Genomic DNA, 26,693 nt, shown 5'->3' with positions numbered 1-26,693 from the left:
GGTAAATACTTAAAATTGTATAATGTGAGCAACACTTAATTCGTTGTAATGCATTAAACGTCTAGGTGTCTTATAATGCATTATAACTGTTGTTTTATTTAAACGGTCAGTTCACCCAAAAAGAAAATTGTCATTAATTACTCACCCTCATGTTGTTCCATGGCCGTAAGACCTTTGTTCATCTTCGGAGCACAAATTAAGATATTTTTGATGAAATCTGATGGCTCAGTGAGGCCTCCATTGACAGCAAGATCATTAACACTTTCAGATGCCCAGAAAGCTACTAAAGACGTATTTGAAACAGTTCATGTGACTACAATGGTTCAACTTTAATGTTATGAAGCAACGAGAATACTTTTTGTGCGCCAAAAATAACAAAAAAGCGACTTTATTCAACAATATCTAGTGACCGATTTCAAAACACTGCTTCATGAAGCTTCAAAGCTTTACGAGTCTTTTGTTTCAAATCAGTGGTTCGGAGCGTGTATCAAACTGCAAAATTCACGAGAACTCATTTACTGAAATCACGTGACTTTGGCAGTTTGATACAAGCTCTGAATCACTGATTCAAAAAAAAAGATTCATAAAGCTTCAAAGCTTCATGAATCAGTGTTTTGAAATCGCCCATCACTAGATATTGTTGAATAAAGTCGTTATTTTGGCGCACAAAAAAAGTATTCTCGTTGCTTCATAACATTAAAGTTGAACCACTGTAGTCACATGAACTGTTTTAAATATGATTTTAGTAACTTTCTAGGCATTTGAAAGTGTTTATGATCTTGTTGGCAATTGAGGCCTCACTGAGCCATTGGATTTCATCAAAAATATCTTTTTTGTGTTCTGAAGATGAACGCAGGTCTTACGGGTGTGGAACGATGGAGTAATTAAATAAATGAGTAATTAATGCCAGAATTTTCATTTTTGGGTGAACTAACCCTTTAAGAAAAGAAAAAAATATGGCATAATGTACATTATGAACAATTATTATATAGCTAAATCTAGGTTTTTCTAACTTATATCATTTGATATCAGTCTGTAAAACCCTGGTTTTTTAGAATGTGAGTGTTTCAAAATCATCTTTTTGTTAGTGAACTTTGTGAGTAGGTGAAATATTTAAAATGCTGTATCTATGTTGGCCCTTTGGGAGAGCATCATATTTTAGGTTAAGGATTGTGAGCTGCCTGTATTTGTGCAGAGCTCAGCAGAGAGAGGAAGACCAACTACAGTAATTCAGGTCTCTCAAGTAATATAGCAGGCTAATTTAAACCATCAGGCATCTTTATGTAATTAATCAGTAGAGCAGGCCTGCATTGCAAAGCAGATTGAAGTTTTTACAGGCCACTGAGGCCAAGGATGAGAAAAATGCCCTTGACATATGCAGAGGGGAGAATCCCAGAGTTCCATTTCTGAATAAACAAATAAATAAATAAATAAATAAAACAAACAAGCGGGTCTCAATCGATACCTTGACCAGAGCAACTGGATGGCAGCCTTTCTTCTGAGCTCCATGGCCGTGAAGAAGTAAAACAAACAGTGTTTGTGTAAAGGTCTTCAAACCCCAGCCGGCTCAACCTGCCATTGATTATGGTGATGGAGCACTCAAAGGGTTGTTTGGCCACCAGACAGAAGCAGTAGAGCACATCTAGTGTGTACAGATCATGTCTCATTATCAGCACATAACAAAGAGAAGACATAGCCAGGGACACTCAGCTTCAAATGAGCCGGTTGTATTCTCAGGACATTAAAATTTTAAAAAGTATGTGTAAATGAACCAGATCTTTTCTGAAGTGAGGAAATTAAAGACACATTTGTATTCCTTGTTCTATAATAGTTCATGGTTAGAAGACCTAGTAAAGGAATGTGGCTTGTTTGCATGTTTTACATATTATTTTTTTTTTTTTTAAATATTTGGTTATCATCTACGGAAGAGGATTAGGGCCAAGCAATAATAAAAAATAAAACCATCTCGAGATTAAAGTCATTAAATTACAAGAACAAATTCGTTGAATTATGAGAAAAATGACGTTAAATTTCGAGAGAAAAGTCGAGATAAAATGTTGAGAATAAAATCATTAAATTATGAGAATAAAGTCATTAAATTACGAGAAAAAAGTTGTTAAATTACAAGAACAAATTCGTTGAATTATGAGAAAAATGACGTTAAATTTCGAGAGAAAAGTCGAGATAAAATGTTGAGAATAAAATCATTAAATTATGAGAATAAAGTCATTAAATTACGAGAAAAAAGTTGTTAAATTACAAGAACAAATTCGTTGAATTATGAGAAAAATGACGTTAAATTTCGAGAGAAAAGTCGAGATAAAATGTTGAGAATAAAATCATTAAATTATGAGAATAAAGTCATTAAATTACGAGAAAAAAGTTGTTAAATTATGAGAACAAATTCGTAATTTAATGATTTTATCTACTTTTTTGTCGAAATTTAACGAGTTTTTTTCTCGAATTTTTTTTTTTTTTGTAATTTAACGAGTTTATTCTCAACATTTTATCTCGACTTTTTTCTCGAAATTTAACAAGTTTTTTCTCGTAATTTAACGAGTTTATTCTCAACATTTTATCTCGACTTTTTTCTCTAAATTTAACGAGTTTTTTCTTGTAATTTAACGAGTTTATTCTCAACATTTTATCTCGACTTTTTTCTCTAAATTTAACGAGTTTTTTCTCGTAATTTAAGTTTATTCTCAACATTTTATCTCGACTTTTTTCTTGAAGTTTAACGAGTTTTTTTCTCGTAATTTAACGAGTTTATTCTCAACATTTTATCTCGACTTTTTTCTTGAAGTTTAACGAGTTTTTTCTCGTAATTTAACGAGTTTATTCTCAACATTTTATCTCGACTTTTTTCTTGAAGTTTAACGAGTTTTTTTCTCGTAATTTAAGTTTATTCTCAACATTTTATCTCGACTTTTTTCTTGAAGTTTAACGAGTTTTTTTCTCGTAATTTAACGAGTTTATTCTCAACATTTTATCTCAACTTTTTTCTTGAAGTTTAACGAGTTTTTTCTCGTAATTTAACGAGTTTATTCTCAACATTTTATCTCGACTTTTTTCTCTAAATTTAAAGAGTTTTTTCTCTTATTTTAACGAGTTTATTCTAAACATTTTATCTCGACTTTTTTCTCGAAGTTTAACGAGTTTTTTCTCGTAATTTAACGAGTTTATTCTCAACATTTTATCTCGACTTTTTTCTTGAAGTTTAACGAGTTTTTTCTCGTAATTTAACGAGTTTATTCTCAACATTTTATCTCGACTTTTCTCTCGAAATTTAAAGAGTTTTTCTCGTATTTTAACGAGTTTTTTCTCGTAATTTAACGAGTTTATTCTCAACATTTTATCTCGACTTTTTTCTCTAAATTTAAAGAGTTTTTTCTCTTATTTTAACGAGTTTATTCTAAACATTTTATCTCGACTTTTTTCTCGAAGTTTAACGAGTTTTTTCTCGTAATTTAACGAGTTTACTCTCAACATTTTATCTCAACTTTTTTCTTGAAGTTTAACGAGTTTTTTCTCGTAATTTAACGAGTTTATTCTCAACATTTTCTCTCGAAATTTAAAGAGTTTTTCTCGTATTTTAACGAGTTTTTTCTCGTAATTTAACGAGTTTATTCTCAACATTTTATCTCGACTTTTCTCTCGAAATTTAAAGAGTTTTTCTCGTATTTTAACGAGTTTTTTCTCGTAATTTAACGAGTTTATTCTCAACATTTTATCTCGACTTTTCTCTCGAAATTTAATTAGTTTTTTTCTAGTAATTTAACGAGTTTATTCTCAACATTTTATCTCAACTTTTTTCTCGAAGTTTAACAAGTTTTTTTCTCATAATTTAACGAGTTTATTTTCAACATTTTATCTCAACTTTTTTCTCGAAGTTTAACAAGTTTTTTTCTCATAATTTAACGAGTTTATTCTCAACATTTTATCTCGACATTTTGTCTCGAAATTTAACAACTTAAATCTCGAGATGGTTTTATTTTTTTTATTATTGCTTGGCCCTAATCTTCTTCCGTAATCATCTGTGTAAAGTCCTGACACCTCTAAACTACATTCTCAGTAGCGTAAAAGTAGTTACGCTGTTCATAATAGCGTAGCTTTTCTAGCAACAATATACATATAGTTTTGTAGCATGAAAAAGCATTGTTTGTGTCCCATTGTTTTCTGTTTGCAGCCTGAACAAGCTGAAGGAATCATCAAACACGCTCTACTACTATAACGCTTCTCTTTTTCTCTCTCTCTCAAATAAATAACGTTTTGTTTGGACAATTTCCTTTATCTGGTTCAAAAACAGCAATTTAATAATTAATTTCACTCTTGTGTTCCTGAAACTCCCTGCATGATATTTTAACTTTTTTTGTAGCAAAATAAATATTTAAATACAGCTGTTTATCACTGTTTTCAGTTGTATAAATGTGTAATAATCTAGTATAAATTCATGTTTGTAGCTGTCACCTTAATTAAAATCACTATTGTTTTGTGCAAGATAAAAATTGCTTTTTGCTTCAGCTTAAGTAGGCTAATTACAGCTAGCTTGTAGTGTAGGTTTTGCATTTACTTCTTTGAAACTTCTTAATAATACTTATTGTTTTAAAACATAGGCCTACTTACAAAACCACAACTAGAACTATAAAAAACTTAGTTCCTGAAATATAACCCGTGATAAACTAACCCAAGTTTCCTTTGCAGTGTAGTATTAGCCAAGAGGGGAAGTACTATTACAATTTATTGTGTTTTTTTAAGGTAGTAACAATGACTATGGTATTTAGGGTGGAACTATGGCTACAGTTTGTTGTGTTGAGGAGCAGGGCGGCGTTTACACAGTCGTCACCCTCCAAGCGTCCGTCACGCGCCTCTGCCTTTACTACTTACACGCCTCTCCTTCACTAATTTCAGCTGCATCTGGGTCCTTCACAGCACACACTAAGTACACACACGAAAACACACATATAAAAGCTATTAACGCTGTCAAAAATGACAAAAATTGAAATGCAACATTGAGAAAAAAAAAAAAAAAAACTTCTGGGTAAAATGTTAGCCAAGATGTTTTGCGTTTTGAACAAACAGCCGACAGATATCACACTTGAGTCAATAGACATCACATTACTGCCATCTAGCGGTCAACGGTAAAGGACTGTTGAACTGCTTTCACGAAGCTAGTCACAAAAAGAAATACAAACGAATTGTTATTGATATAATTATAAAGCCATTTGCAGCAATTAAGGACCTGAACCAAAGGTCTTTGCCTGAACCTGAAGAAATTACAAAGTCCTCATTATGTCTAGATATACTGGATAAAGTAATCTCTCAAATGCTCATTTTAATTTACTAGTCTACAATACTATGTAAACACGAAGTAATTTAAAAATGTGACAAATAAATAATAAAAATAAGGAAATAGAAAAAGAAAACTTTTTTGTTTATTCATCATTGAACACAAAATGTGAAGTGTACTTGAGTTTGATGTTCAGTCAGTAGCAAATGTGTACCCACTAATGGGAGTTTTGTCTCTAAGTGGTGCTTTTATGAAGTCTGCAGTCTGAAGTGTCTTTAGAGACAAAAAACAAACACTAACAATCAAGTGAATGTCCATTTGATGAGTCATGTCTTCGTTTTCTTTAAATTACTGCCGCTAAAATTATTCACATCCTTGAATTTTCACCTTTTTCCTGGTACACGTACACATTTAAACGCATTAAAATGGTTGTTCCTGTTAACAAATTCATAATTGAATAACCAATATGTATTCAAGGACATTTCCACAAAGCGATTTATGGGATAGTGAATGTATTGAATAGTTACAATTTACAAAAAGTAACTTTAATACTTTGTATATGTTCTTAGGCAGCCGATAAAGCGGTCAGTCATCTTTGGAAATTAGATCTGCTTGAGACACTTAGATCGTCTTTAGTTCATGCCAGATTTTTTTTTTTTTTTTTTAAATTCACATCTAGGCAATTACAGAATACTAACCTTAATCATTTCCTCATTTTAAGTTATTGTCTAACATGTTCCAGTCTTTTATCTTTCTCTAATAATAACTAAATTATCAGTGAACAATGAAAGCTCACAGTGTATCTTGTTAATTTAATGAAACGCTGCAAACACAGAAGGTGAGCAATTGTCAGTAATTGTGAAGACATCCAAATATTTCAGTTTAACAAACTTCAAGCATTTTCCCTCTTTCAGAGCTAAAGAGAATGGCATTTGTGAAAGAATTTGTTTTAGCATTATAGAGCTGAGAGCTGATCTGCACAGACATCAAATTTTTAAAGAAAATACATAAAAACTCTCATAGTACATTTCTTTAAGGTCGTGCTGAGGATGTATTTAAATGCAAGAGTGCACCGTAACAAGGAGGCTATATATATATATATATTTAAAAAAGTTTAATATCAATAAGAATCATAAGTTTATAGAGCGACTCTGAAAACTGAAATAAAGCACTACAACGGAGATACTTTTCCACTTCTGTCGTTAATGGACTTGAAAGTACTTTCATTAAACACTCCACATATTTTATTACACAGACATTAGACACTTTCACAGAAATGAAACACTTGCTGGATCTGTATAATAAAAAGTCTTTCACTAAACCCCAATAACTGCTTGGCTATAAACATCTCAAGCCAAAACCATTTTGACTGTGCAAACGTGTCTTCAACATCACTTGGTGTCAAATGAGAGGGGAAAAGACACGTTGCTCTTCTGGGTATACATAGTGTCCACAACAGAACAAACAATATCTGTGTCCTGGTATTTGACGCATCAAAAATGCATGATTGAGCAGCACGTCGGAGTGCTAGAGGCAGGAGCAGTTTATGTTGTCCTAACAGAGAAGTGGCATATTTATGATGATGTCTGGCCGTCAGGGTTCACGGTCTCTGCCTGTGGCTGTTTCTCTGGAACATTCGTCTCCGTGTCTTTTTGCTGCTCTGCCAACATGTCAGTCAACTTCATGTTCAGCAAAGGGTTCCGAGACTCTGGTGCCACCTGCTGGTTATAAAGGAACATGATGGACAATGAAAGAGACAAGTAGTCTAAAGAATAGCTCAGCTCTGAGTCTCTTACTCACCACAGGTCCTCCTCTCTTTCTTAAATAAACTCCCTCTGCGAGCAGTGCTTTTGCTGTCTCTTCAAACAGCAGCTCAGGTTTGACATCCCCTCGGCTTTCTAATTCACTGTATTTCATCACAAACCTGAACGATGAAGTACACAACAACTAAATCAAATGGCACTGAAAATTCAATAATAAAAAAAATAAACTCACTGCATACTGTAAAACTATGTTTAACTTTCCATTATAACTTACTTCTGACATGGAGAAACAAAGTTGGGCTTGAGGAGCTCAAAAGCTCTGGGTCCACTACCATACACCTCAAAGAACTTCCTACAATCACAGAACAAAATGTCATGTAGATTTACTGCACAGGTTACCGTAAGCACACAAGTTTAATACAGTTATTGTCAACTGATCAAAAATGAGTTGTCTGTCTTTTCCGAAAGGGTCTGACAGCAGTGAAATCTGGGACTAAATTAATTTAAAGTTTAATTTCAAGTGTTTGGGGTTGTAAGATTGTTCAATGTTTTTGAAAGTCTTTTAGGCTGCATTTATTTGATCAAAAATACAGCAAAATTGTAATATTGTGAAATAATATAAAGTAACTATTCTGTATTTTAAAATGTAATTTATTGCTGTGATGACAAGCCAGAGTTCCCACTCTAAGCCAAATTCCCTGATTTTTCCATGACTTTGACTGACTAAAAAGCTGAATTTCTATGACCTATAATGAACGGAAAAAACACTGAGCAGACAAAAAACAGCCACAGAGAGTATTTTAAATCCATCCATTTGCAAGCTTTATTTACTTGTTCACAGACGTTTTTAGTACAAAACTAAGTTAAACACTCATACACACTACTTTTTATTTATTTATTTATTTTTGCGCTTTCACCCATTAAATTCACTTTTTTCTGTACTATTTCTTACAGAAGTTAATTTATAGTTTTTATTCTTTCAGGGGTTAAAAGCTCTAGAAGGTTTTTCTGTTTGTCGTCAAGTTCATCATTCAGTCTTTTTATTTCTTCATATTTAGTTTTTGCAGACCGTCTTAGACTGTTTGACACTAGGCTATTTCTGTAAAATGTTTATGATTATTTAAGTCTGAAATAATTATTCATTATTTAAGTCCTGGAATACCCATAATATTTTTCATTCAGAAGTAATATTGGTAATTTATCCAGTGTGTACGGAAGAGGATTAGGGCCAAGCAATAATAAAAAAATAAAACCATTGAGATTAAAGTTGTTAAATTTCGAGAAATCGTTAAATTACGAGAAAAAAGTCTAGATAAAATGTTGAGAATAAACTTGTTAAATTACAAGAAAAAAGTAGAGATAAAATGTTGAGAATAGTCATGAGTTTATTGTCAACATTTTATCTCGACTTTTTTCTCGAAATTTAACAGCATTTTTCTCATAATTTAACAAGTTTATTCTCGTAATTTAACAAATTTTTTCTCGTAATTTAATGACTTTATTGTCAACATTTTATCTCGACTTTTTTCTCAAAATTTAATGCCATTTTTCTCATAATTTAACGATTTTATTCTCGTAATTTAATGACTTTATTCTCAACATTTTATCTCAACTTTTTTCTCGAAAATTAACTAGTTTTTTTCTCGAAATTTAACAACTTTAATCTCGAAATGGTTTCATTTTTATTATTGCTTGGCCCTAATCCTCTTCCGTAAATGTGCATATATTAATTAATTTATATTTAATAATTCCACCATGGTGAATAAACAATGGTAACTGCCACTAGGGTGTGAAATGCGACATTCGTATCCTAATGTCGTTAGCAGTGAAAAGGCGGCTTACGGTGTCTTTTTTTAAATTTTTTTAAGCCTACCGTGTCCTAACCAGACGTGACATAGCTACAAGATGACAAAATCAATCATAAATCACAGGCAATGACAACAGTGTGTGGGCAGGCTCTGTTCGCAGCTAAAAAAAACAAAACAAAAAATAAATAAATAGCCTAACTATACTAAAATTTAAAGCAACAAACAAAAATCCCTGATATTCCATAACTTGGTCTATTCCAGACAATGAAAGTTAGGAAATTTTATTTATGATATTCCAGAAATTCCATGACCCGTGGGAACCCCGCAAAGCTTAATTTTCAGCAGCCATTTCCCACATGATCCTTTAGAAATCAATATAATATCCTAATATATTTGGAGCTCAATAAATATTTCTTATTATGATCAATGTTGAAAACTGCTTGTACTGCTTGATATTTTGTTGAAATCGTATTTTTTTTTGTTTTTTTCAGGATTCTCTGATGAATATAAAGTTCAAAAGAACAGCATTTATTTGTAATAGAAATCTTTTGTTACATTATAAATGTTTTTACTGTCACTTTTGATCAATTAAATGCATCCTTGCTGAATAAAAGTACTAATTTCTTACTGACCACAAACTTTTAAACAGAAGCGTATATAGCACCAATCTCTAAAGAAACTTAAATCAATAAAGGCATAAATATAATAGAGATGACATAAACACATTAAAAGTTCATAATGAAAAAAAAAAAAAAAAAAATGAAGTACAATTGAAGGGCACAGAGTGACCGTAGGATATAGATAACTTGCCATGGGGAGAGCAATACTGCTGAAAGCAAAGATTTGAAATGAAGTGAACGGGTTTGTTCGGACTTACGCTCGTATTTCATCCTCCTTGTATAAGATTTCAGGTACAGTATCTGCAGCGCGTTTCTTCAGTGGTCTCGCAGGTTTCTCGTAGAGGGGCTCTCTCTTAGGAGGAAAAGCAGCATACACATCAAACCAGATTGGCTTTTCCTCCTGCTTGATGACTCCAGCTCGCATTAAATCACGAACCCTTTGCAAACAACAATCAATCCTTCAGAACTCGAACTAAATAACGAGCAACACTTGTGTCAGCAAACTGCAGCAGATATAACACTGTTTATACACCATACAAAATGTCTTTGTTTTATTATTTTAGATTAAATAAGCCTTCTTGGCATTATAGAATGATTTTACACCTTCATATTGCAATGCACATTTTATAGTAAACCGATATCTTCTGTTTAAACATTTTTAAACGTGGTATTTTTATCAAGTAACCTTGAAATGATCTCAAAAAGCACATGATGTCACTAATGCTTACCGTGTAAATACAGTCCCGAATTTCTCAATTCGACTTCCAGCCATAATGTTTATATGCTAATACAAATTTAAACAGATATCAATATATAAGGCAGTAAAGTAAGGGGGAAAAGATGTTACAAATTCGCTCTCTGCTGCAGCATGGCTGCACTGCTTCCGGTGTTACTACGGATACCCATCACAGACAAACCACAAGGACGCGAAGAATAAATAATACAAAAAAAAACTACATACCGTGTTTTGATAGTATCAAGGCTTTATTATAAAACGCAGTATTTACCATAAACATCCATTAACAGATTTATACAACACTTATAAATAACACTATGACAAGTAATTATATAATAAAGTATAAGCCACATGAGAGTATAAAAACAATGAATTGAAGGTAGCCTCATGATTTGGCATGTATAAAAAACTGAGACTACACTGAAAATGTGGCATTCAAAGTTAAGCACAGACATAAACAGAAAGTTAAAGTTTAGTATGTTGCACAATTTGCAGGTCAATAATTAAATAAGCAAATTTGTGACATGTACATCAACTTTTTGTTCAAAAGGTCAGTCAGATAGAGGCGATTCGTGTTGTGTCCTTGAGCATGGCAACTATTGCTTCAAAAGAATTTCTCCTGCAATTAGTTAGCCTATATATAACAAAGTGCAGGTCAACTTTCCCAAAAACAATCAAAAATACATACACTTTAAACAATAAAAATACTGTTTATTTACAAGCAGGAAATAAAATGTTCAAAAAGATCTGTGCATTCCACAAGTTACTGATGATCAGAGTTGTGTATGGCAATTTAACAAATGGCTGCTGCTGGGGTGATGTTTTATTATGTTTCCAGTGCATATTTGTGGTTTATTTGACAGATTCTGTCCTCTTATGAAAGAGGTTTTGGCATTATTTTGGAAGCTGTATGAAAATAAAAAGATTAAAATTCCCCCCCTTTTTGGTGTGTTTGAGTAGTGAAAAGATCAAGATGGTAAAGGTGATCTCGACCACTAGGATCCGAAGATATCTTCATGGTACCGCTTTTCATTCTGTGAACAAAAAGCATAACTCAAATTATTGACCGTATATCATTACAGACTGTAAACAATTCACCATTTCAGGGCAACTGAGCCTTCATCGAAGCAGCTATAAAATGTGTCAACATGCTGAAGGTTCACCTTGAGCCTTGACAGATATTCCTCAGCCTTAGTAAGAGTGATTCCCAGCCGGCTGACTAAGATTTCCTGGATACTGGCAGCCACATCATGGGCCATGTTCATGCCTCCACAGATGTACAGATGTCCTGAATTATGGTGCAGGACCTCAAAGACCTCATCATTCAATTGCTCTCGCAAGATATCTTGGACATAAACCTGGACCAAGAGTCCAAAAACAAATGCAGAGTAAGAATGTCTACAAGGTGACCTCCAGAATCATTTTTAGATCTGACTAAAAGTAATTATTCATATTTTTTAATTTTTTTATAGATGGATAGATATTACTACAGTTGTGTCTACCTTGGGTTGTCCAGTCTGCCTAGAGTAAGCTGTTGTGATACTGCTTAGAGTGCCATTATCTCTCATGTCCAGAGTCTCTTCTTTGTAAAGATGATCAGTATCTGAACTGCGACAGCCGAACACAAGTGTCATCGGATTCCCTTTCAGACCTTGGAGAAATAACACAACTTGAGGCAAGCCCATTTCAGTGGACTGTTTGAAATTACTTGAACGTGATAAGGGCTAAAATTCAATACCTGTTTTTTTCTTGTCATGGAATCGCTGTTGCCAAAAGCCGCGGTAGGGAGCAATGCCGCTCCCAACTCCCACAAGTATACAGGGAGCACTAGGGTCGGATGGAAGGTGGAACCCGTCAGATCTGGAATTGTTGCACAACAAGTTAAAAACATATTGCATTGCATTTCTCTCTCAGGAACATCTTGAGAATGTGAAATGAAGGGTACCTATGGATGAAACATGGCACCATGTCTCCTTCTTTGATGGTATTGAGCCAGGTACTACAGAGACCAAAATGCAGTGGACCTTTTCCCTCTAAACAGAGCAGAACAAAAGATACATTTCTTCAATGATTCTAGAAGTTTACATCTAGTAGAAAGTTCCACTGTTCAGGTATCAGCTAATAAATGATCACAGTATATTTGGGAATAATATGCTTTACTCTACCCTGTGTGTGATAGCTGACCACTGCCACAGTGAGGTGGATCTCCTGAGGGTGGAGGTCTGGGGAGGAGCTGATGGAGTAGAGCCGTGGCTTCAGTAGAGGCAGCTGGCTGAGGAGAAAGGCAGCAGAAAGTTCCACAGAGGAAAACTCCTCTAGCAGCTCAAGGAAGGTGGGTTTGTGGAACTCCTTCCATGTTGTGTAAACCTGGAAATCCTGTAGTAGAGGGATGTCTTGGTATGTATTTAGCTGATAAAATCCAGTGAAAATACTTCATGATAACTGCACACAATGGACTTTTTTTATTATGAAAGATGAGTAGCTATTCATGAAACTATTCTTTTGTAAATGAAAGATGTTCTGCTTGTGTTTCATCAATATGCAGCAAGGTTCATAGTCATGTAGCCTCTAACACGTACTTAATGTATAGCATTTTATTATCAATAACACTTTTAAGCATATTCGCTACTTTTTAGATTTTCAGCATGAATTATTTATTTACACAAAACATTATATAGTGCTGTATATTGCCTTAAAATGCAATGTTAAACTGGTTCAATTTTTTTTTACTGAAACCGAATGACAATGGGTCTGTTAATGGTTCTCGCACGTGCATTCGCGATAGTTTTCTAATGATTGACAGTCACAGGTAGGTTCTTTTTAGCCAAACAAAAACACTTAACGGAACCATTCCCGCATTAATAATAAAATGAGTAGGTTCATTTTTTTAGTGAATCAAACATATAAAGCATGACCAGTATAGTCCGAAGCTTTAACGAATTATTCAAACGAGTCGAGTCGGTGAATCAAAAACATACAGCGCAACCAGTATAGTCCGATTCGTTTTAGCAAACTCAAAACATACAACGCAAACTTTTCTCAGTCATAAAATGAACCGACTCATTAGAATCATTCATTCAGGAATCTGTGTAAATATTCCTTTTATAAGAATTTAATATATATATATATAAAGATTTTTAATGTTTTTAAAAGAAGTTTCGTCTGCTCACCAAGGCTACATTTATTTAATTGCTGCTCAATAAACATTTATGATTATTTTTAATGTTGAAAACAGTTGTGTACTTTTTTTTTTTCAGGATTCTTTGATGAACAGAAAGTTCAAAAGAACAGCATTTATCTGAAATACAAAGCTTCTGTAGCATTATACACTACCGTTCAAAAGTTTGGGATCAGTAAGAATTTTTATTTTTATTTTTTTGAAAAGAAATTAAAGAAATGAATACTTTTATTCAGCAAGGATGCATTAAATGGCAGTAAAGACATTTATAATGTTACAAAAGATTAGATTTCAGATAAACTCTGTTCTTTTGAACTTTCTATTCATCAAATAATCCTGAAAAAAAAATATTGTACACAAATATTTTGTACAATTGTACACATTAAATGTTTCTTGAGCAGCAGAATAGCATATTAGAATGATTTCTGAAGGATCATGTGACACTGAAGACTGGAGTAATGATGCTGAAAATTCAGCTTTACCATCACAGGAATAAATTACTTTGTGAAATATATTCAAATAGAAAACAGTTATTTTAAATTGTTATAATATTTCACAATATTACTGTTTTTTTACTGTATTTTTAATTAAATAAATGTAGCCTTGGTGAGCAGACGAAACTTCTTTTAAAAACATTAAAAATCTAAGTGGTTTCAAACTTTTGGACTGTACTGTATATATATATGATGTAAATACATCATCATTTGGCGATGGGAAATGCATTTCTTTCCTTTATATTTATCCCCTAAGGTTACTAAAAGATTCCCAAAGTAAAAAAATTGGTAAATTCTGTGCAATCTCATCCTTAGTTCTGAAAGATCTGCTACTGTCAAAAATCAAAGACTTACATTTGCTAGTGCCAACAGGCGCTGTCTGTGATCTTCCTGCCTAGCCATCTTTGAGAGTTTGCGGAGGAGGCTTTGTGAGGGTGGGCTGGTGACATCAAGATAGTAGGTAAGAGCTTGGGCAAGAGGGCACGGTGGTATTCGTTCATCTCTCTGCCACCTGTCAACATCTACAAGACAACATTATTAGGTATCATTATGTTATTATGTGTAAGACTTTCATTATGTAATTAGGTTAGATGGTTCAGTACCAGGGTAGGAATCACTGAGGAATTCTAAGTGAAGGCTCTGGTTGATTGGAGGGGCATTGGGCAGATGCTTTAGGATGCCAGCTACTAATTCAGGTGAGTTCCCTGGGAAAATACCCACATGGTCTCCAGGGGCAAAGTTTAAGGGCTCAGTGTTCCCATCCATCTCCATCTCTAACAATATTGTAGAACGACTGAGATCACATAATAAAAAAAATATGGTTAAATATTATGTTCTGAGACAACAACAAGGCACACAACATAAGGTACCTGTTTCAGAAAAAAATAATAATATAATAAAAACAAATAAAACTATAAAATGTAATAATATTTATCATTATTATTAAAAACATAGATACATGAAAAGAGCAAACCTTGACTTCGGGCTCTGTAGATTCTGCCTTCTCTTCATCTTCATGGGAACCACAGCTTTAGAATGGAGAGCTGACAGAGCTGGAAAAGCAAGCCAAATAATAATAATCACTGCAGAAATCTCACAAATCTGATTCTTAAATACTCATTATAGTGATTGCTAAATGGCGTATTTGAATCTAAAATTTCAAAATGTCACTAAGCATTTCCATATTCCTATATCATTTATAAAGCCTTGTATTATAATTCTGTCAAGAAATATATATATATATATATATATATATATATATATATATATATATATATATATATATATATATATATATATATATATATATATATATATATATATTTTTTTTTTTTTTTTTTTTTTTTTTTTTTTGTAATGAGAAATATTCTCAATATAGCTTTTTTGCTTTGCATTTTGATCACTTCTACAGGTTTCATCAAGCTTTGGCCAATGACATGATTTTTCAAGGAAATAAAATTATACTAAACGTACCTGTGATTCGGTCAAGTGTACAGCTGTTATTCTGAACTCTGTGCTTCTGTGGATCCCAGGAATCTGCCAGACCATCATTGCCTGGAAGCTGCCCTTGAATGTTAAACTCCTTGCATGCATCCTTTACATACAGAAAACATGATTAATTTTACCGTTCACCAAAGTATTGAAAACAGCGGATGTTCAATGTTTATTTTGTTACTTAAATATATATATATATTTCTTCTAGACCTTAAAAGCAGTGGAAGCCCATGCTGAGAAAGCTTCCTCCTGTCCGTTCAACTCATCTCCCTCTCCTGTGGAGGACACGCGGACGGCTCCCAGTGCTGCAAACTTATCATCCACTGCATGTGCGAACGCACAGAAGTTTGGGTACATTCGAGAGCCGAGACCAAACACACAGAACCTGTGTGGGGGGAAGAAACAATTTAAACAATATATTCTATACAGGAGTGGAGAAAAAATAAATGAAGAGGATTTTAAATACTGACCTGACTTTGTTTCTGAGGCTTTTCAGACTGAGAAGCTCCTTCTTGAAACTCTGAGAGGAGAAGAAAAGAATCATCTTTTGTGATTATTGTACAATGAATCATTGCAGAAGCAAATGATTTCTTCTTGAACACCTTTTCATTTGGACATACTGTAATTCTGCATTCATTATTTTGATGATAACAGTCTTTCATTAAACTACACTATTACTATAAGGTCACTGTGCATGAATATATCCACACCTCTCCATTTCCTGGACAGTCTCCACTGCCGAAGGTGCTGGTGACAACAATTAAGAGACTTTCCTTCTCAAGTTCACTGAAGTTGTAGTCCTCCATGCAAACAACCTGTATAAATAACATAATGTTTCACATGTATGTGTTAACTAAAAGGACACAACTCCTTAAGGTAGAAATTGCCCAGTTTCACTGTTTTATAGAGTGGGATATTATTATGAATGTGCCTCAATTTGAGTTGATGGTCCTCTTACCTTGGAGCTGAAGGCACAGTTCATCATGGCATTCAGTTTCTTAGCAAACATCTGAGATCTCCCTGTTTCTGTGGCGTAGAGAATGGTGCAACGCACCCTTTTTGCCAGGACTGATTTAATGAGTGTCTGAGAGAAGAGCACTACTCTAAAAGAGAGAAAAGAAAACAAGAATTTTAGTTATACTGGCAGCTCACCAAATGTTCACAGCTAACCTTTCAAATATTCATTACATTGTTGCAGACAGATCTCTTCTGAGAGAACAGCACTGCGTTGTTCTGGTTGAGGAAGTGTGAATATGATATTGTGGTACCTGATCAATCCTTTGAAGCTGATCGTGCGCCCCTTTTCTTTTCTCTTCTTGTTCTTCCACTTGTATGTCAACCACGGATCAGGCTTTAAATGGCAACACATGTGACATTAAGGCAAAAACATCCCAAAACGTTTCACAGCTTCATACCACTAGAATCGAGAACATTACAGCAAAGCAGCTTTTCTGCTGAATGCGCAATAGATAGGATGATACCTGATAGTAGAAAAAGGGTGACAGGATGTAGTTCAGCATTTCCTGGTGGAACACGGGAGTTAGGGATCCAGACATTGGCGGCACCAGCCAGACCCAATCGGCTGGACAGCCTCCGCGCAGACGCACTTCCATCTCCATGTGCTGAATGAAGGACTCTGATGCAGTATGATGGTCAGTAATGGTGACCTTATTTTTCTGTATGTCAGTTAGACAAAAAGGTGTAAAAACTTTAACAAGAGGTCAAATTTCACCGGTGAAGAATATTATATATACAAAATATTTAATACAAAAATGATATATTAAAAAGGTAACTATATAGTTCCAGATTACATAAAAATTGTAGTTAGTAACAATCCATTACATTACACATTTAAGGTAATATAATCTGACTACTTTTTGATTACTTTTAGATTACTGGTAACACTTTACAATAAGGTCCATTAGTTAAATATTAGTTAATGTATTAACAAACATTAACTAACCATGAGCAATACATTTGTTACTGTATTTACTAATCTTCGTAAACATTAGTTAATGAAAATACATAAGTTCATTGTTTGTTCATGTTAGTTCACAGTCATTATCTAATGTTGAAATTAACATTAACAAAGTTTAATAAATGCTGTATAAGAGCATTTCATTATTAGTTCATGTTAACTAATGTAGTTCACTAATGTTAACTAATGCAATTTATTGTAAAGTGTTTACTTGTTTATCATAGGATAATCCTAACTTAAAATCTCAGGGGGAATGTCTGGTCTACTTTAGGCCAAAGAGGTTCAGCTGATCAAAAAGTTGGGTAATCCCTGTATTGCATGTAAATAAGAAATCACATGAAATTGGTGCATTTTAAAGTATTTGAAAGACAAAAGCCTTCCAAAGACAGTAATACATGATTAAATGACTCATTCAGTGATAATTTGAATAATAATTAATGTGTTAGGAGTTGATTAGATATGCAATGTTGAGAAAACACATGTTAAAAGTGATTTGATTTCTGTAAATCCAGTGATCAAAGTGATGCTGTGTGGCTCTCAGTTTTCAGTGATCAGCACATGACTAGTCTGTGTGTGAACCTGGAAGACCTTCTGAACGCATATAAGCAGTAAGCTTTTTAGAAAGGAAAATTTAAAATATAAAAGTAGTAGTAGTATTATGAATAATTTACTTTTATTGTGAGAATATCATGTAATCAATGAAAAAGTAACTGTAGTCTGATTACAGTTATTTTAAAAATGTAATCTAATCTAATTAGAAGTACTTAATTTTTTGGAATTTGATTATGTAATTCAGTTTACATGTAATCAGTTAATACCCAGCATTGCAAATTCTAAAAGTTTCCATACAAATTCTCGTAAAATAGCTGGGTTTTCTCACGAAATCGAGTGAAAAAAATAAAAAATAACATACTGATACAAAATCCTCAATCTCTGACAAAAGTCTTTCACACTTATTTGCTTTGTAAATCCATTTTACCTGAAAACTATGCATCACTGCCACATTGATGGCCACCAGGGCCTGGTCCTTCCATAGCGAGGACAGTTTTTGTGTCTCCAAGCCCATTAGGCGGCCAACCCGCTGTAGGACATAACAAAATGAAAGAAAATCAGTATCAAAGATCCTCTAAACTTTCTCTATTTCAAGCAGTAAGAAATATTGTAGCACCTCAAGAACATTGTAGCGTTTGGTATCAGAGAAGTCCCTCACTCCAATCTCAGTGCCCATGTACCAACCGTTAAAAGGACATGCTGGGAATTCAAGACCACCAATCTCCAGCAGCATGTTGGCCACCGCAGGCAATGCAAACCATCGGAGTTTCAAATCCTTAAACCACTCGTATCTGAAGAAGTGAATGAAACCATCCAATTTTATTGGCATGCAGAGGCATTGGCATATATTTAGCTACCAGTTCCAACAGACCATTGACCTGTCACTAAATGCAATATTTCATTCTTTTCATCCAGTTTGCTGATGCAAATCCATAACACTTCTAGGTCTGCATGGTTGGCTCCATCAACCAGCACTTCAGGCAAATTCACATAGTATTTATCTAAACTAATTAGGTAGCTTTCGGACATGAAGTGTTAGAGTGAGTCTGCTTTGACTTTTGGCCTCACTGGTTAAACTCATTTGTTAGGTCTGGATGGAAGAATGTGGCATAGAGACAGGCTGTCTTAGGTTTGAATGGCTCTGCCACTCTAGCCTGATCTTTAAGTGCCTAAGAGCGTTTGATTTTAAAGGTCCTTTTAATACGAGCTCTTAAAAGGAAAAGCCTTGCATAACTTTCTGTTCAAGAAGCAAACGGATTTACTGCAGAATCAAGTGGAATGCAAGTCATCTCAGAAATCTGAGCGCCTCAGTCAAGAGCTCTGGTGGTCTGGGTAAACAACATGGGACTCAAAATCACACTTGCTACAAGACTTTGTGAATTTCTGACTTTGTGTCTTTGTACTAGAATCCATGATATATAGTGATGCAATGCAACAGTTTAGATTCTTATCAATCAATTAGCATTGAGCATGATGTCCCAGCCGGCTGGTGTACAAGCACCATGTCACTTACTGTGGGTGCTCCATGTGAACTTCCAAAATTAAATGTTGGGGAATTTCAAAAACTTGAGGGTCCTCTCCATTAGCTTGTAACACCAGTGGAAGTACATCAAATAGACCGTACTTTGGGGTCCACCCAAGCTGGATGCACATCTGTGTAAATATGGGTAGTTGACAAAGCATTAATGCAGGATATATTATATATACAATCTTTTATAATTATAACAAAGTTTTATGACCTCATATTAAATCAAAGACTCAAAAGAATAGTTTGTATTTGGTTGTATTCACACCACATGACCTCTTAAAAACAAAACAAGAGCAATTTAGAGAAATATATATATATATATATACAGTCAAACCAAATTTTATTTCAGACACCTTGAACATTTCATTCATTAATACAGTTTATTCACTATAATTAAAAAAAAAAAAAGTGACAAATATGACAAAATCTCAGAGTTAAACTGTTTCAGAAAATATTAATCTTAATTATGTTAACACTTAAGCAAAACATGGCAATGATTTTTGGTTCCAAATTCTGTTCAGTTTTACTGGTAGTCCACTGTATGAAGAATTTTTGGGTATAATATTTACTTTATTTTGCTATCGTCACTTACATAAATGAACTCTAGTGTCCTGCACCCACTAGTAAAAAAATATCACAAATGTCTGAATAATTTTTGGTTTGACTGTATATAAATAAACTAAAAATTTGTTATACAAAAAGTTATTGCAAAAAGACAAAATATATCTTATAAAGAAAACAGACTAGTATCTACCTCTGTGAAGTCAACACTGCCAGGATCTCCTATTATTGTACCATCTGTCATCTTGTAGCCAGCGTATCGTATGAGCTGACTGTTCCAAACACGGAAATCATACTGAACATCAGTTCTTTGAGGAAACACCGTGATGGCAGACCTGTGAAAATAAATATCTTTTTAGTGACAGCATCACGTCAAATTTTCCAGCAAGATGGATGGTTTATTGAAAAGCTCAAATAACACATTCTTGGTTTACCTCAGGTTGCCTCCATTGGTAGCAAACTGAATATGATCGCACAACATCTGAAACATATCTTCAGCAGTTCTGCAGTTACGTGCATCAAACAGCTGCACAGGAAAACGTGACATGATGTAAATATAACTACAGTATACGACTGCACACTTAATACGCATTTAAGACCAAACTAGAGAAACTACCTGCAAGTTAGCCCACTGAATTCTGCCAATGCATCTTGGTGCATTTCTCCAAGCTTGCTTAGCCCCAAATTCCAGTTCTTTTGTGGTGAGCTGATATGACCCAGTGGCATCTATTTCTTTAGTGACTTCCTCCAAACGAGACAGGTGCTCCTCGATTTTTGAGCTGAATAACAGATATAATTCAGTCATATAGTCTACCCTTTACAGTCTTCAAGGTCTTCTATTATTTTGGCATTAAAGTACACAATAATCTAACCATTTATTCAGGATTAGAGGGGAATTATGCTATCAGTCATTTATAACCCATATTGATCTACCAAAAATGTATATATTCGGGTGCAGATGTACATTACGACGTCTATAAAAGGTTCTTCTTACTTTTTAATTGACTCGTAGTACTGATTGATGAAGTCAATAGCTTGCATGAGGATGTCACTGGAGCTTGGCAAGGTGGAGGAGGGACATCGTGTCATAGCCTTTGGAGTCATAATAGAGCCTTCACAAACATTAGACATGCATATCGGGCTCTGAAAGATAAGGGGGAAAAGTTCATATTGATGCTGTATTACTCATCATGCCATGCAACTGCCAATATAACTTATTTTAAGACGAGACTCTATAAAAGCAGACATTGAGAAACTTTAAACATATACATACAGTAAAAAATAGAGCTAGTCATTAAATGATCTCAGTGGGACAGGCTCAAAAATTCACCTTAACTGCTTTTTGATGTAATGTATCCTGATGACACGAACCATCCTGGAAGTTCTTCACTTGCATGGAAAATGGGCATCGATTTACCTTGTTCTCCCATTGCTAGACATACCAACAGAACTTAAGAATATTGCATTTCATTTATGTCATTGCATTTCATGTCAGTGAATGTTTTGCTCACCGTATTCGGCTTAACCTGATGGAGTACAGCATTCTTCTTTTCTTTAGTGGCCTGGTTCCCCATATTTTCCTGAAATACTGAATTGAACATCAATTGAAGTTGTTATATTTTTAAAGCAATATATTGTATATAACAAGTCCTGCATTGTAAAACATAAATGAAAATATGATTTAATATGAATTAAAAATACATGCTTTTAATATCTGTTATTATATGACAGTTCTTGAACAACAGATAAGTTTCTTACCTTCGTGCTAGGTGCAAGGACTAGAGGCAGCTCTTTTTTCAGTCTGTAATGGTGGCTTTCCCACTTTAAGATGCTTATATACTCAAACTGTTGGCAAGGGCAGGTCAAGAGTTGTGCTGGTTGTGCCATTGTGCCTCAAGGAGGGTGGGACGGTTACAGCAGTCCAATTACAGTCTGACCACAGTTCCTATCAAATGTCATAATCTTACACCCACACTGGAATCTACAAAGTGCAATGTCGGTAAAACCCTGACAGTTTGATGGTTTCAAAAATGAAACCGTAACCACACCAGACAGGTTATCAGGACAGTTCTGAGTCAAATCTGTGATTATTATTACTCCTTGACAAAATTCTCAATGAACGGATGGATGGATGAACAAAATAATATTAATAATATATTTGTATATTACAGATTTTATTCTAATTAACTCACGATAAATACATAATTATTGCATTTGTGAATGTTTTGTTTTTACAGTTTACATTCCACTCATGTATTTACTGTGCATGAGTAGTAGAACTTGAATTCAATTTAAGATGCATGTTTGCCGAATATGGTAAAGCATTTATTTTTTCAGAAAAGTATTATTGTCTCCAGGAAGTGTGTCTTAGCAATTTGGAAAAACAGTCAGCTCTTCTGTTGCCACACTGCCCATAGGACTTCCATGAATTACCCAAATTCACACGAGGAATACAAAATCTCACTTCTTCTATTTTGAAAGCTCTTCAATGTGAGAAAAACATGTGAAACTTTTGATTGATGGAAATATATATCCCTATATGCAAGGAACAATCAATATTACATTTAGAGTTACATTACAGTGTGCATTATGAGAAAGTCAACTAATTATTTGATTATGTTAATTGTTTCCTAATAATAAAGCTGCCAGTTTACAGGTTAACTGCAAAAACATTATAAAAAATAATGCAATCGATGGATTCCCATCATCCGTCCTCAGATCACTTTCATTATGCACAGCGCTGATAAAAGGAACAATGACATAATATATTGCCACAAATGGACTGTACATGTCCTCGAGTCACGCAAATTGATGTCATTGCTATGAAAACTTAAAAAGTTATCTAACTACTTTCCATTTTGAAGTGTGCAATGAAGTTTCCATCCATTTGTTAAGCAACTAACAAAAGTCACACACTGAAACCACACTGCAGGATTTCACAACTAAGCACGCTGTGCAGGTCTTGTTTGTTGATCAACATACCTTTAAACACAGTAACATACTGATGAATAGTTTTGATTTTATAATACATTCACCGTAAGAAAATGCAAATAAAATCATAAGCTTTTTTTTTTTTTTTTTTTTTTTTTTGCATTTACTTTTACTTTTACTTTACAATGACTATAAGCAAATGATGTTATGATGATAACAGAATGGTTTACTATAAAATTATTGGTATCTGGCACATTTGACCTGTCATAAACATGAATTCTTATAGGCAAGCTTCCAGTATCTAGCAATAAAGTCATTTCTGAGAATCACCGTAGTGGTTATTTGTCTGGGAAGGAGAGAGATTAAATGTATTACTGGACAAAGACTTACATTACATAAACTATCACACACACTTTGATATCAGTTATTCTAATTCTTCCTCATTACCTACAATCTCTGAGTATGTGTAGCCAATCTGAAGTATGGCTACATATACTCAGAATTTGTGCTCTGCACACACACACGGGCACCTCAATTCTGGGTAATGAGAGTGGAAAAGAGTGCTGTTCATTTACTACCTACATACCACCTACAAATTGATCAGTTAGTAAATTGTTACTGAGACTCAAACCCACAACCTTGGGGTTATAAGTCCGACTCTCTGACCATTAGACCACAACTGCCCCACTACATACTATTTACTAATACTATTTCACAGAATTCAGATTGTTCAGTTAGTGAATTGTTGCTATAGTAATAGTTAGTAAGTTGTTCAGTTGCTTTGAAAGGGTTTTCCAATTGTTATCTCACACTAAAGTTTGGTGAATAAAAAATCTAAATAGACAATTAGAAACAAATGCATTTATTAACACAAAATAAAATATTAAGTTAACTTCAATTCCAAAGTACAAAATAAAAATGAAATGTAAAGTGCAAGCATATGACTTTATATGTGCATCAGTAATTTTAATGGCTTTGCAAAGGAAGCATAATCCAAAGACCCAGAATCTGCCCAACCTAAATTTACGGTCAGGAGCCGAGTGAATAAAATTCCAATCTAAGGGTTTGGGCCTTGTTTTATTGTGTTTGTTTTAAACAGTAAGTTTTCAGAAACATAACCGGATTCTTTTAAAGAATCGTATAAAAGCCTATCAAGTAAAAACCACAGATTGTTATATTTGTTGTAAAAGTTTATATTCAGTATTTGGTGATCTACAACCTGACATGATTTCAGTTTCACTTTGCTGTGTTTAGAAGCAAACGTCTGGACATGACCTGAGTTAGCTTCATGCTGGATAGTTTTCCACGGTAGTGGTCATTTCTTTGTAGTGTACTAGGAAGGAAGATATACAAAAAAATAATTAAATGTCAATCAAATAATGACAATTAGTATTATCTCTGGTGCCAAAGAAGCTCACTTTAGTTAATATCCAGTCAGCATCGGATATAGCTCTTTGAATGATCATCTGAATCCGTTCTGGATCATCCTCATCCGCATGACTGTTGTAGCTCTGAAAGAAAAAGTCACATTGACAGCTGACAGTGGAACAGGTGTGAATCTACACAGGCAGAAAGTGCCTTAAGTTATATTCTTCACAATTATTGCTCATTTTAAAAGCACTTAGTTTCACCTAAATAAAAGTACCTGTCTGATGGCGTGTTGGTAGTGTTTTTGCATGGCTGCTGATGGCAGGAGTTTGCAGCAGCGCAGCAGATAGCGGTACAGTTGCACCGGCGTGCGGATCAGTTCAGCGCCCGCCACCGCAGCAGGCATGAGGGTCTGTTTTCTGCTGTCACTTTCACTGGAAGCCTTACCTTTCCAAGTGTGATTGCAAAGTCTAAGCAGTACAATAATATTGAGTATATATGGCCTATTTCGAGTTGTTACTATATAATGAGACGTATATGACTCGTCACATGCACATAGTTTGAAAAGTAAAGGTGAAGGATAACAGAGGAACTACTTCCTCATTGACCACAAACGTAAAGCTGTTATTTCATAATAAAAGTCTTCGCTCTACTATAGTCTGTTTAGTTAAACGGTTAGTTCACCCAAAAATTAAAATTATGTCATTTATTACTCACCTTCATGTCTTTCCACACCCGTACGACCTTCATTCATCTTCAGAACACAAATTAAGACATTTGTGATGAAAACGATGGCTCAGTGAGGCCTGCATTGACAGCAAGATAACACTTTCAGATGCCCAGAAAGGTACTAAAAACATATTTAAAACAGTTTATGTGACTACAGTGGTTCAACCTTAATGTTATAAAGTGACGAGAATACTTTTTTTGCACCAAAATAATGACTTTTCAACAATTTTTAGTCATGGCTGATTTCAAAACACTGCTTGGAAGCTTTACGAATCTTTTGTTTCGAATCAGTGGTTCGAAGCGCCAAAGTCACGTTATTTTCAGTAAATGAGGCTTCGTTACATCATAAGTGTTTCGAAATTTCAATAGTTCACGTGACTTTGGCAGTTTGATACACAGTCCGAACCACTGATTTGAAACAAAAGATTCGTAAAGCTTCGAAGCTTCATGAAGCAGTGGTTTGAAATCGCCCATCACTAGATATTGTTGAATAAAGTCATTATTTAGTTTATTTGGCGCACAAAAAGTATTCTTGTTGCTTCATTACATTAAGGTTGAACCATTGTAGTCACATGAACTGTTTTAAATATGTTTTTCATACCTTTCTGGGCATTGAAAGTGTTTATGATCTTGCTGTCAATGCAGGCCTCACTGAGCCATCGGATTTTATGAAAATATCTTAATTTGTGTTCTGAAGATGAACGAAGGTCTTACGGGTGTGGAAAGACATGAAGGTGAGTAATAAATGACATAATTTTAATTTTTGGGTGAACTAACCGTTTAAATGCTGATTATTTTCAAACATTTCTAGGTAGCAGTAATGTAATCTGGATTACATAATCAAATTCGACCAATGAAGTACTTGTAATTAGACATAATCAGACTACAGTTACTTTTTCCTGATTATATGATAACATATTATTCAAACAATGGCAGTAAATCATTCATAATTTTTTAAACCCACTGCAGTTCCTGAACCCCAGTTTGGGAAACCCCGTAATGTAATGTTTAATGCACTTCATGTTGTTTATAAATGGCATATATTTTCTTTCTCTTTGCAGTTTTACATCAATATGGTACAATATGTTATCCTATTCAGTTCAATGTGATAAATGCATTAGGTCAAAAGTAATCTAAAAATTATCAAAAATAGTCAGATTATATTACCTAAAAAGTTGCGGACAGCACCTTTAACCAAAGCAAAAATAAATTTCTTACTTCCATCTCTATTTTTTGTGTTTATTTAAAACTAGACAAATCTGATATTATTGTAATCTTATATCTGTTATTTAACAATTGAGATAGTTCTTTAATGCTGATCTAACAATGTGCCCCTATGGGAACTATGCTATTCTGTTCTATACTTTTATGAATTCTATTGATAAACGATGAGAAAAAGGTGCATAAAGACTGAGAGTAAATGTTCAGAAATTATTAATCATTATTATGTTTTGAACTATTCTGTATAGCTGTGTTTTGCAAAAAATGTGCTTATTTTTAATTATTAAAAAAAATCTGTTTTTTTTTATTGACAAAATATTTTAGTTTGTCTTGTATATTTTTTTTTTATTAGATCAGATAACATTTTAAGCTGTAGTATGGTCATGTTACAATGTGCCCCACCTATGGGGCATGTTGTCACATTTTACTTAGCCTACATTCTTTC

At 34.0% G+C, this 26,693-nt stretch overlaps 3 protein-coding genes across 4 annotated transcripts; all 3 read right to left on the bottom strand.

Annotated features, from left to right (window-relative positions):
• Positions 1 to 5,466: 5,466 nt before the first annotated feature.
• Positions 5,467 to 10,389, bottom strand: mrps23 (mitochondrial ribosomal protein S23). Of its 2 annotated transcripts, none has more exons than XM_067366447.1 (5): positions 10,207 to 10,389; positions 9,736 to 9,915; positions 7,325 to 7,402; positions 7,088 to 7,211; positions 5,467 to 7,008 (listed from the first exon to the last, which is right to left on the bottom strand). In XM_067366447.1, the coding sequence occupies exons 1-5, from the start codon at positions 10,248 to 10,250 to the stop codon at positions 6,862 to 6,864; spliced, it is 573 nt and encodes a 190-aa protein (XP_067222548.1). In that variant the 5' UTR covers positions 10,251 to 10,389; the 3' UTR covers positions 5,467 to 6,861. The 2 variants fall into 2 exon arrangements, with proteins under 2 accessions (XP_067222548.1, XP_067222549.1); XM_067366448.1 differs by having other exon boundaries at positions 5,467 to 7,005.
• Positions 10,390 to 10,443: 54 nt separating this feature from the next.
• On the bottom strand, positions 10,444 to 21,906 carry nos2b (nitric oxide synthase 2b, inducible). The gene is made up of 26 exons (XM_067366446.1): positions 21,758 to 21,906; positions 21,511 to 21,587; positions 21,330 to 21,431; positions 20,994 to 21,142; positions 20,616 to 20,778; positions 20,434 to 20,525; positions 20,193 to 20,334; positions 19,424 to 19,563; positions 18,527 to 18,701; positions 18,338 to 18,439; positions 16,862 to 17,056; positions 16,649 to 16,731; positions 16,339 to 16,483; positions 16,091 to 16,195; positions 15,851 to 15,900; positions 15,591 to 15,765; positions 15,360 to 15,480; positions 14,860 to 14,938; positions 14,489 to 14,679; positions 14,241 to 14,407; positions 12,380 to 12,590; positions 12,160 to 12,247; positions 11,953 to 12,074; positions 11,717 to 11,865; positions 11,378 to 11,572; positions 10,444 to 11,248 (listed from the first exon to the last, which is right to left on the bottom strand). The coding sequence occupies exons 2-26, from the start codon at positions 21,571 to 21,573 to the stop codon at positions 11,210 to 11,212; spliced, it is 3,243 nt and encodes a 1,080-aa protein (XP_067222547.1). The 5' UTR covers positions 21,574 to 21,587; positions 21,758 to 21,906; the 3' UTR covers positions 10,444 to 11,209.
• Positions 21,907 to 22,646: 740 nt separating this feature from the next.
• On the bottom strand, positions 22,647 to 24,901 carry lyrm9 (LYR motif containing 9). Its single transcript, XM_067366449.1, has 3 exons — positions 24,576 to 24,901; positions 24,349 to 24,441; positions 22,647 to 24,263 (listed from the first exon to the last, which is right to left on the bottom strand). Exons 1-3 carry the CDS (start codon positions 24,702 to 24,704, stop codon positions 24,246 to 24,248), a joined length of 240 nt encoding a protein of 79 aa, XP_067222550.1. The 5' UTR covers positions 24,705 to 24,901; the 3' UTR covers positions 22,647 to 24,245.
• Positions 24,902 to 26,693: the final 1,792 nt, after the last annotated feature.

Source organism: Chanodichthys erythropterus, chromosome 17 (assembly GCF_024489055.1).
Source record: "Chanodichthys erythropterus isolate Z2021 chromosome 17, ASM2448905v1, whole genome shotgun sequence".
In the NCBI taxonomy this organism is placed as follows: domain Eukaryota; kingdom Metazoa; phylum Chordata; class Actinopteri; order Cypriniformes; family Xenocyprididae; genus Chanodichthys; species Chanodichthys erythropterus.
This window is presented reverse-complemented; position numbering and strand designations above follow the sequence as displayed.

What these genes read in the sequence shown, in the direction of transcription:
- nos2b (XM_067366446.1), bottom strand. Translation starts at nt 21,573, where the DNA reads ATGGGGAACCAGGCCACTAAAGAAAAGAAGAATGCTGTACTCCATCAG. An exon ending in CTACAGAGCCCGAAGTCAAG is followed by an intron (nt 14,680 to 14,859) that starts GTTTGCTCTTTT and finishes ATGTGATCTCAG; the next exon opens with TCGTTCTACAATATTGTTAG. An exon ending in GCCTGTTGGCACTAGCAAAT is followed by an intron (nt 12,591 to 14,240) that starts GTAAGTCTTTGA and finishes CCTCTACTACAG; the next exon opens with GATTTCCAGGTTTACACAAC.
- lyrm9 (XM_067366449.1), bottom strand. Translation starts at nt 24,704, where the DNA reads ATGCCTGCTGCGGTGGCGGGCGCTGAACTGATCCGCACGCCGGTGCAA. An exon ending in ACCAACACGCCATCAGACAG is followed by an intron (nt 24,442 to 24,575) that starts GTACTTTTATTT and finishes TTTTTCTTTCAG; the next exon opens with AGCTACAACAGTCATGCGGA.
- mrps23 (XM_067366447.1), bottom strand. Translation starts at nt 10,250, where the DNA reads ATGGCTGGAAGTCGAATTGAGAAATTCGGGACTGTATTTACACG. An exon ending in TTCGGGACTGTATTTACACG is followed by an intron (nt 9,916 to 10,206) that starts GTAAGCATTAGT and finishes TTGTTTGCAAAG; the next exon opens with GGTTCGTGATTTAATGCGAG. An exon ending in TTTGTTTCTCCATGTCAGAA is followed by an intron (nt 7,212 to 7,324) that starts GTAAGTTATAAT and finishes TTCATCGTTCAG; the next exon opens with GTTTGTGATGAAATACAGTG.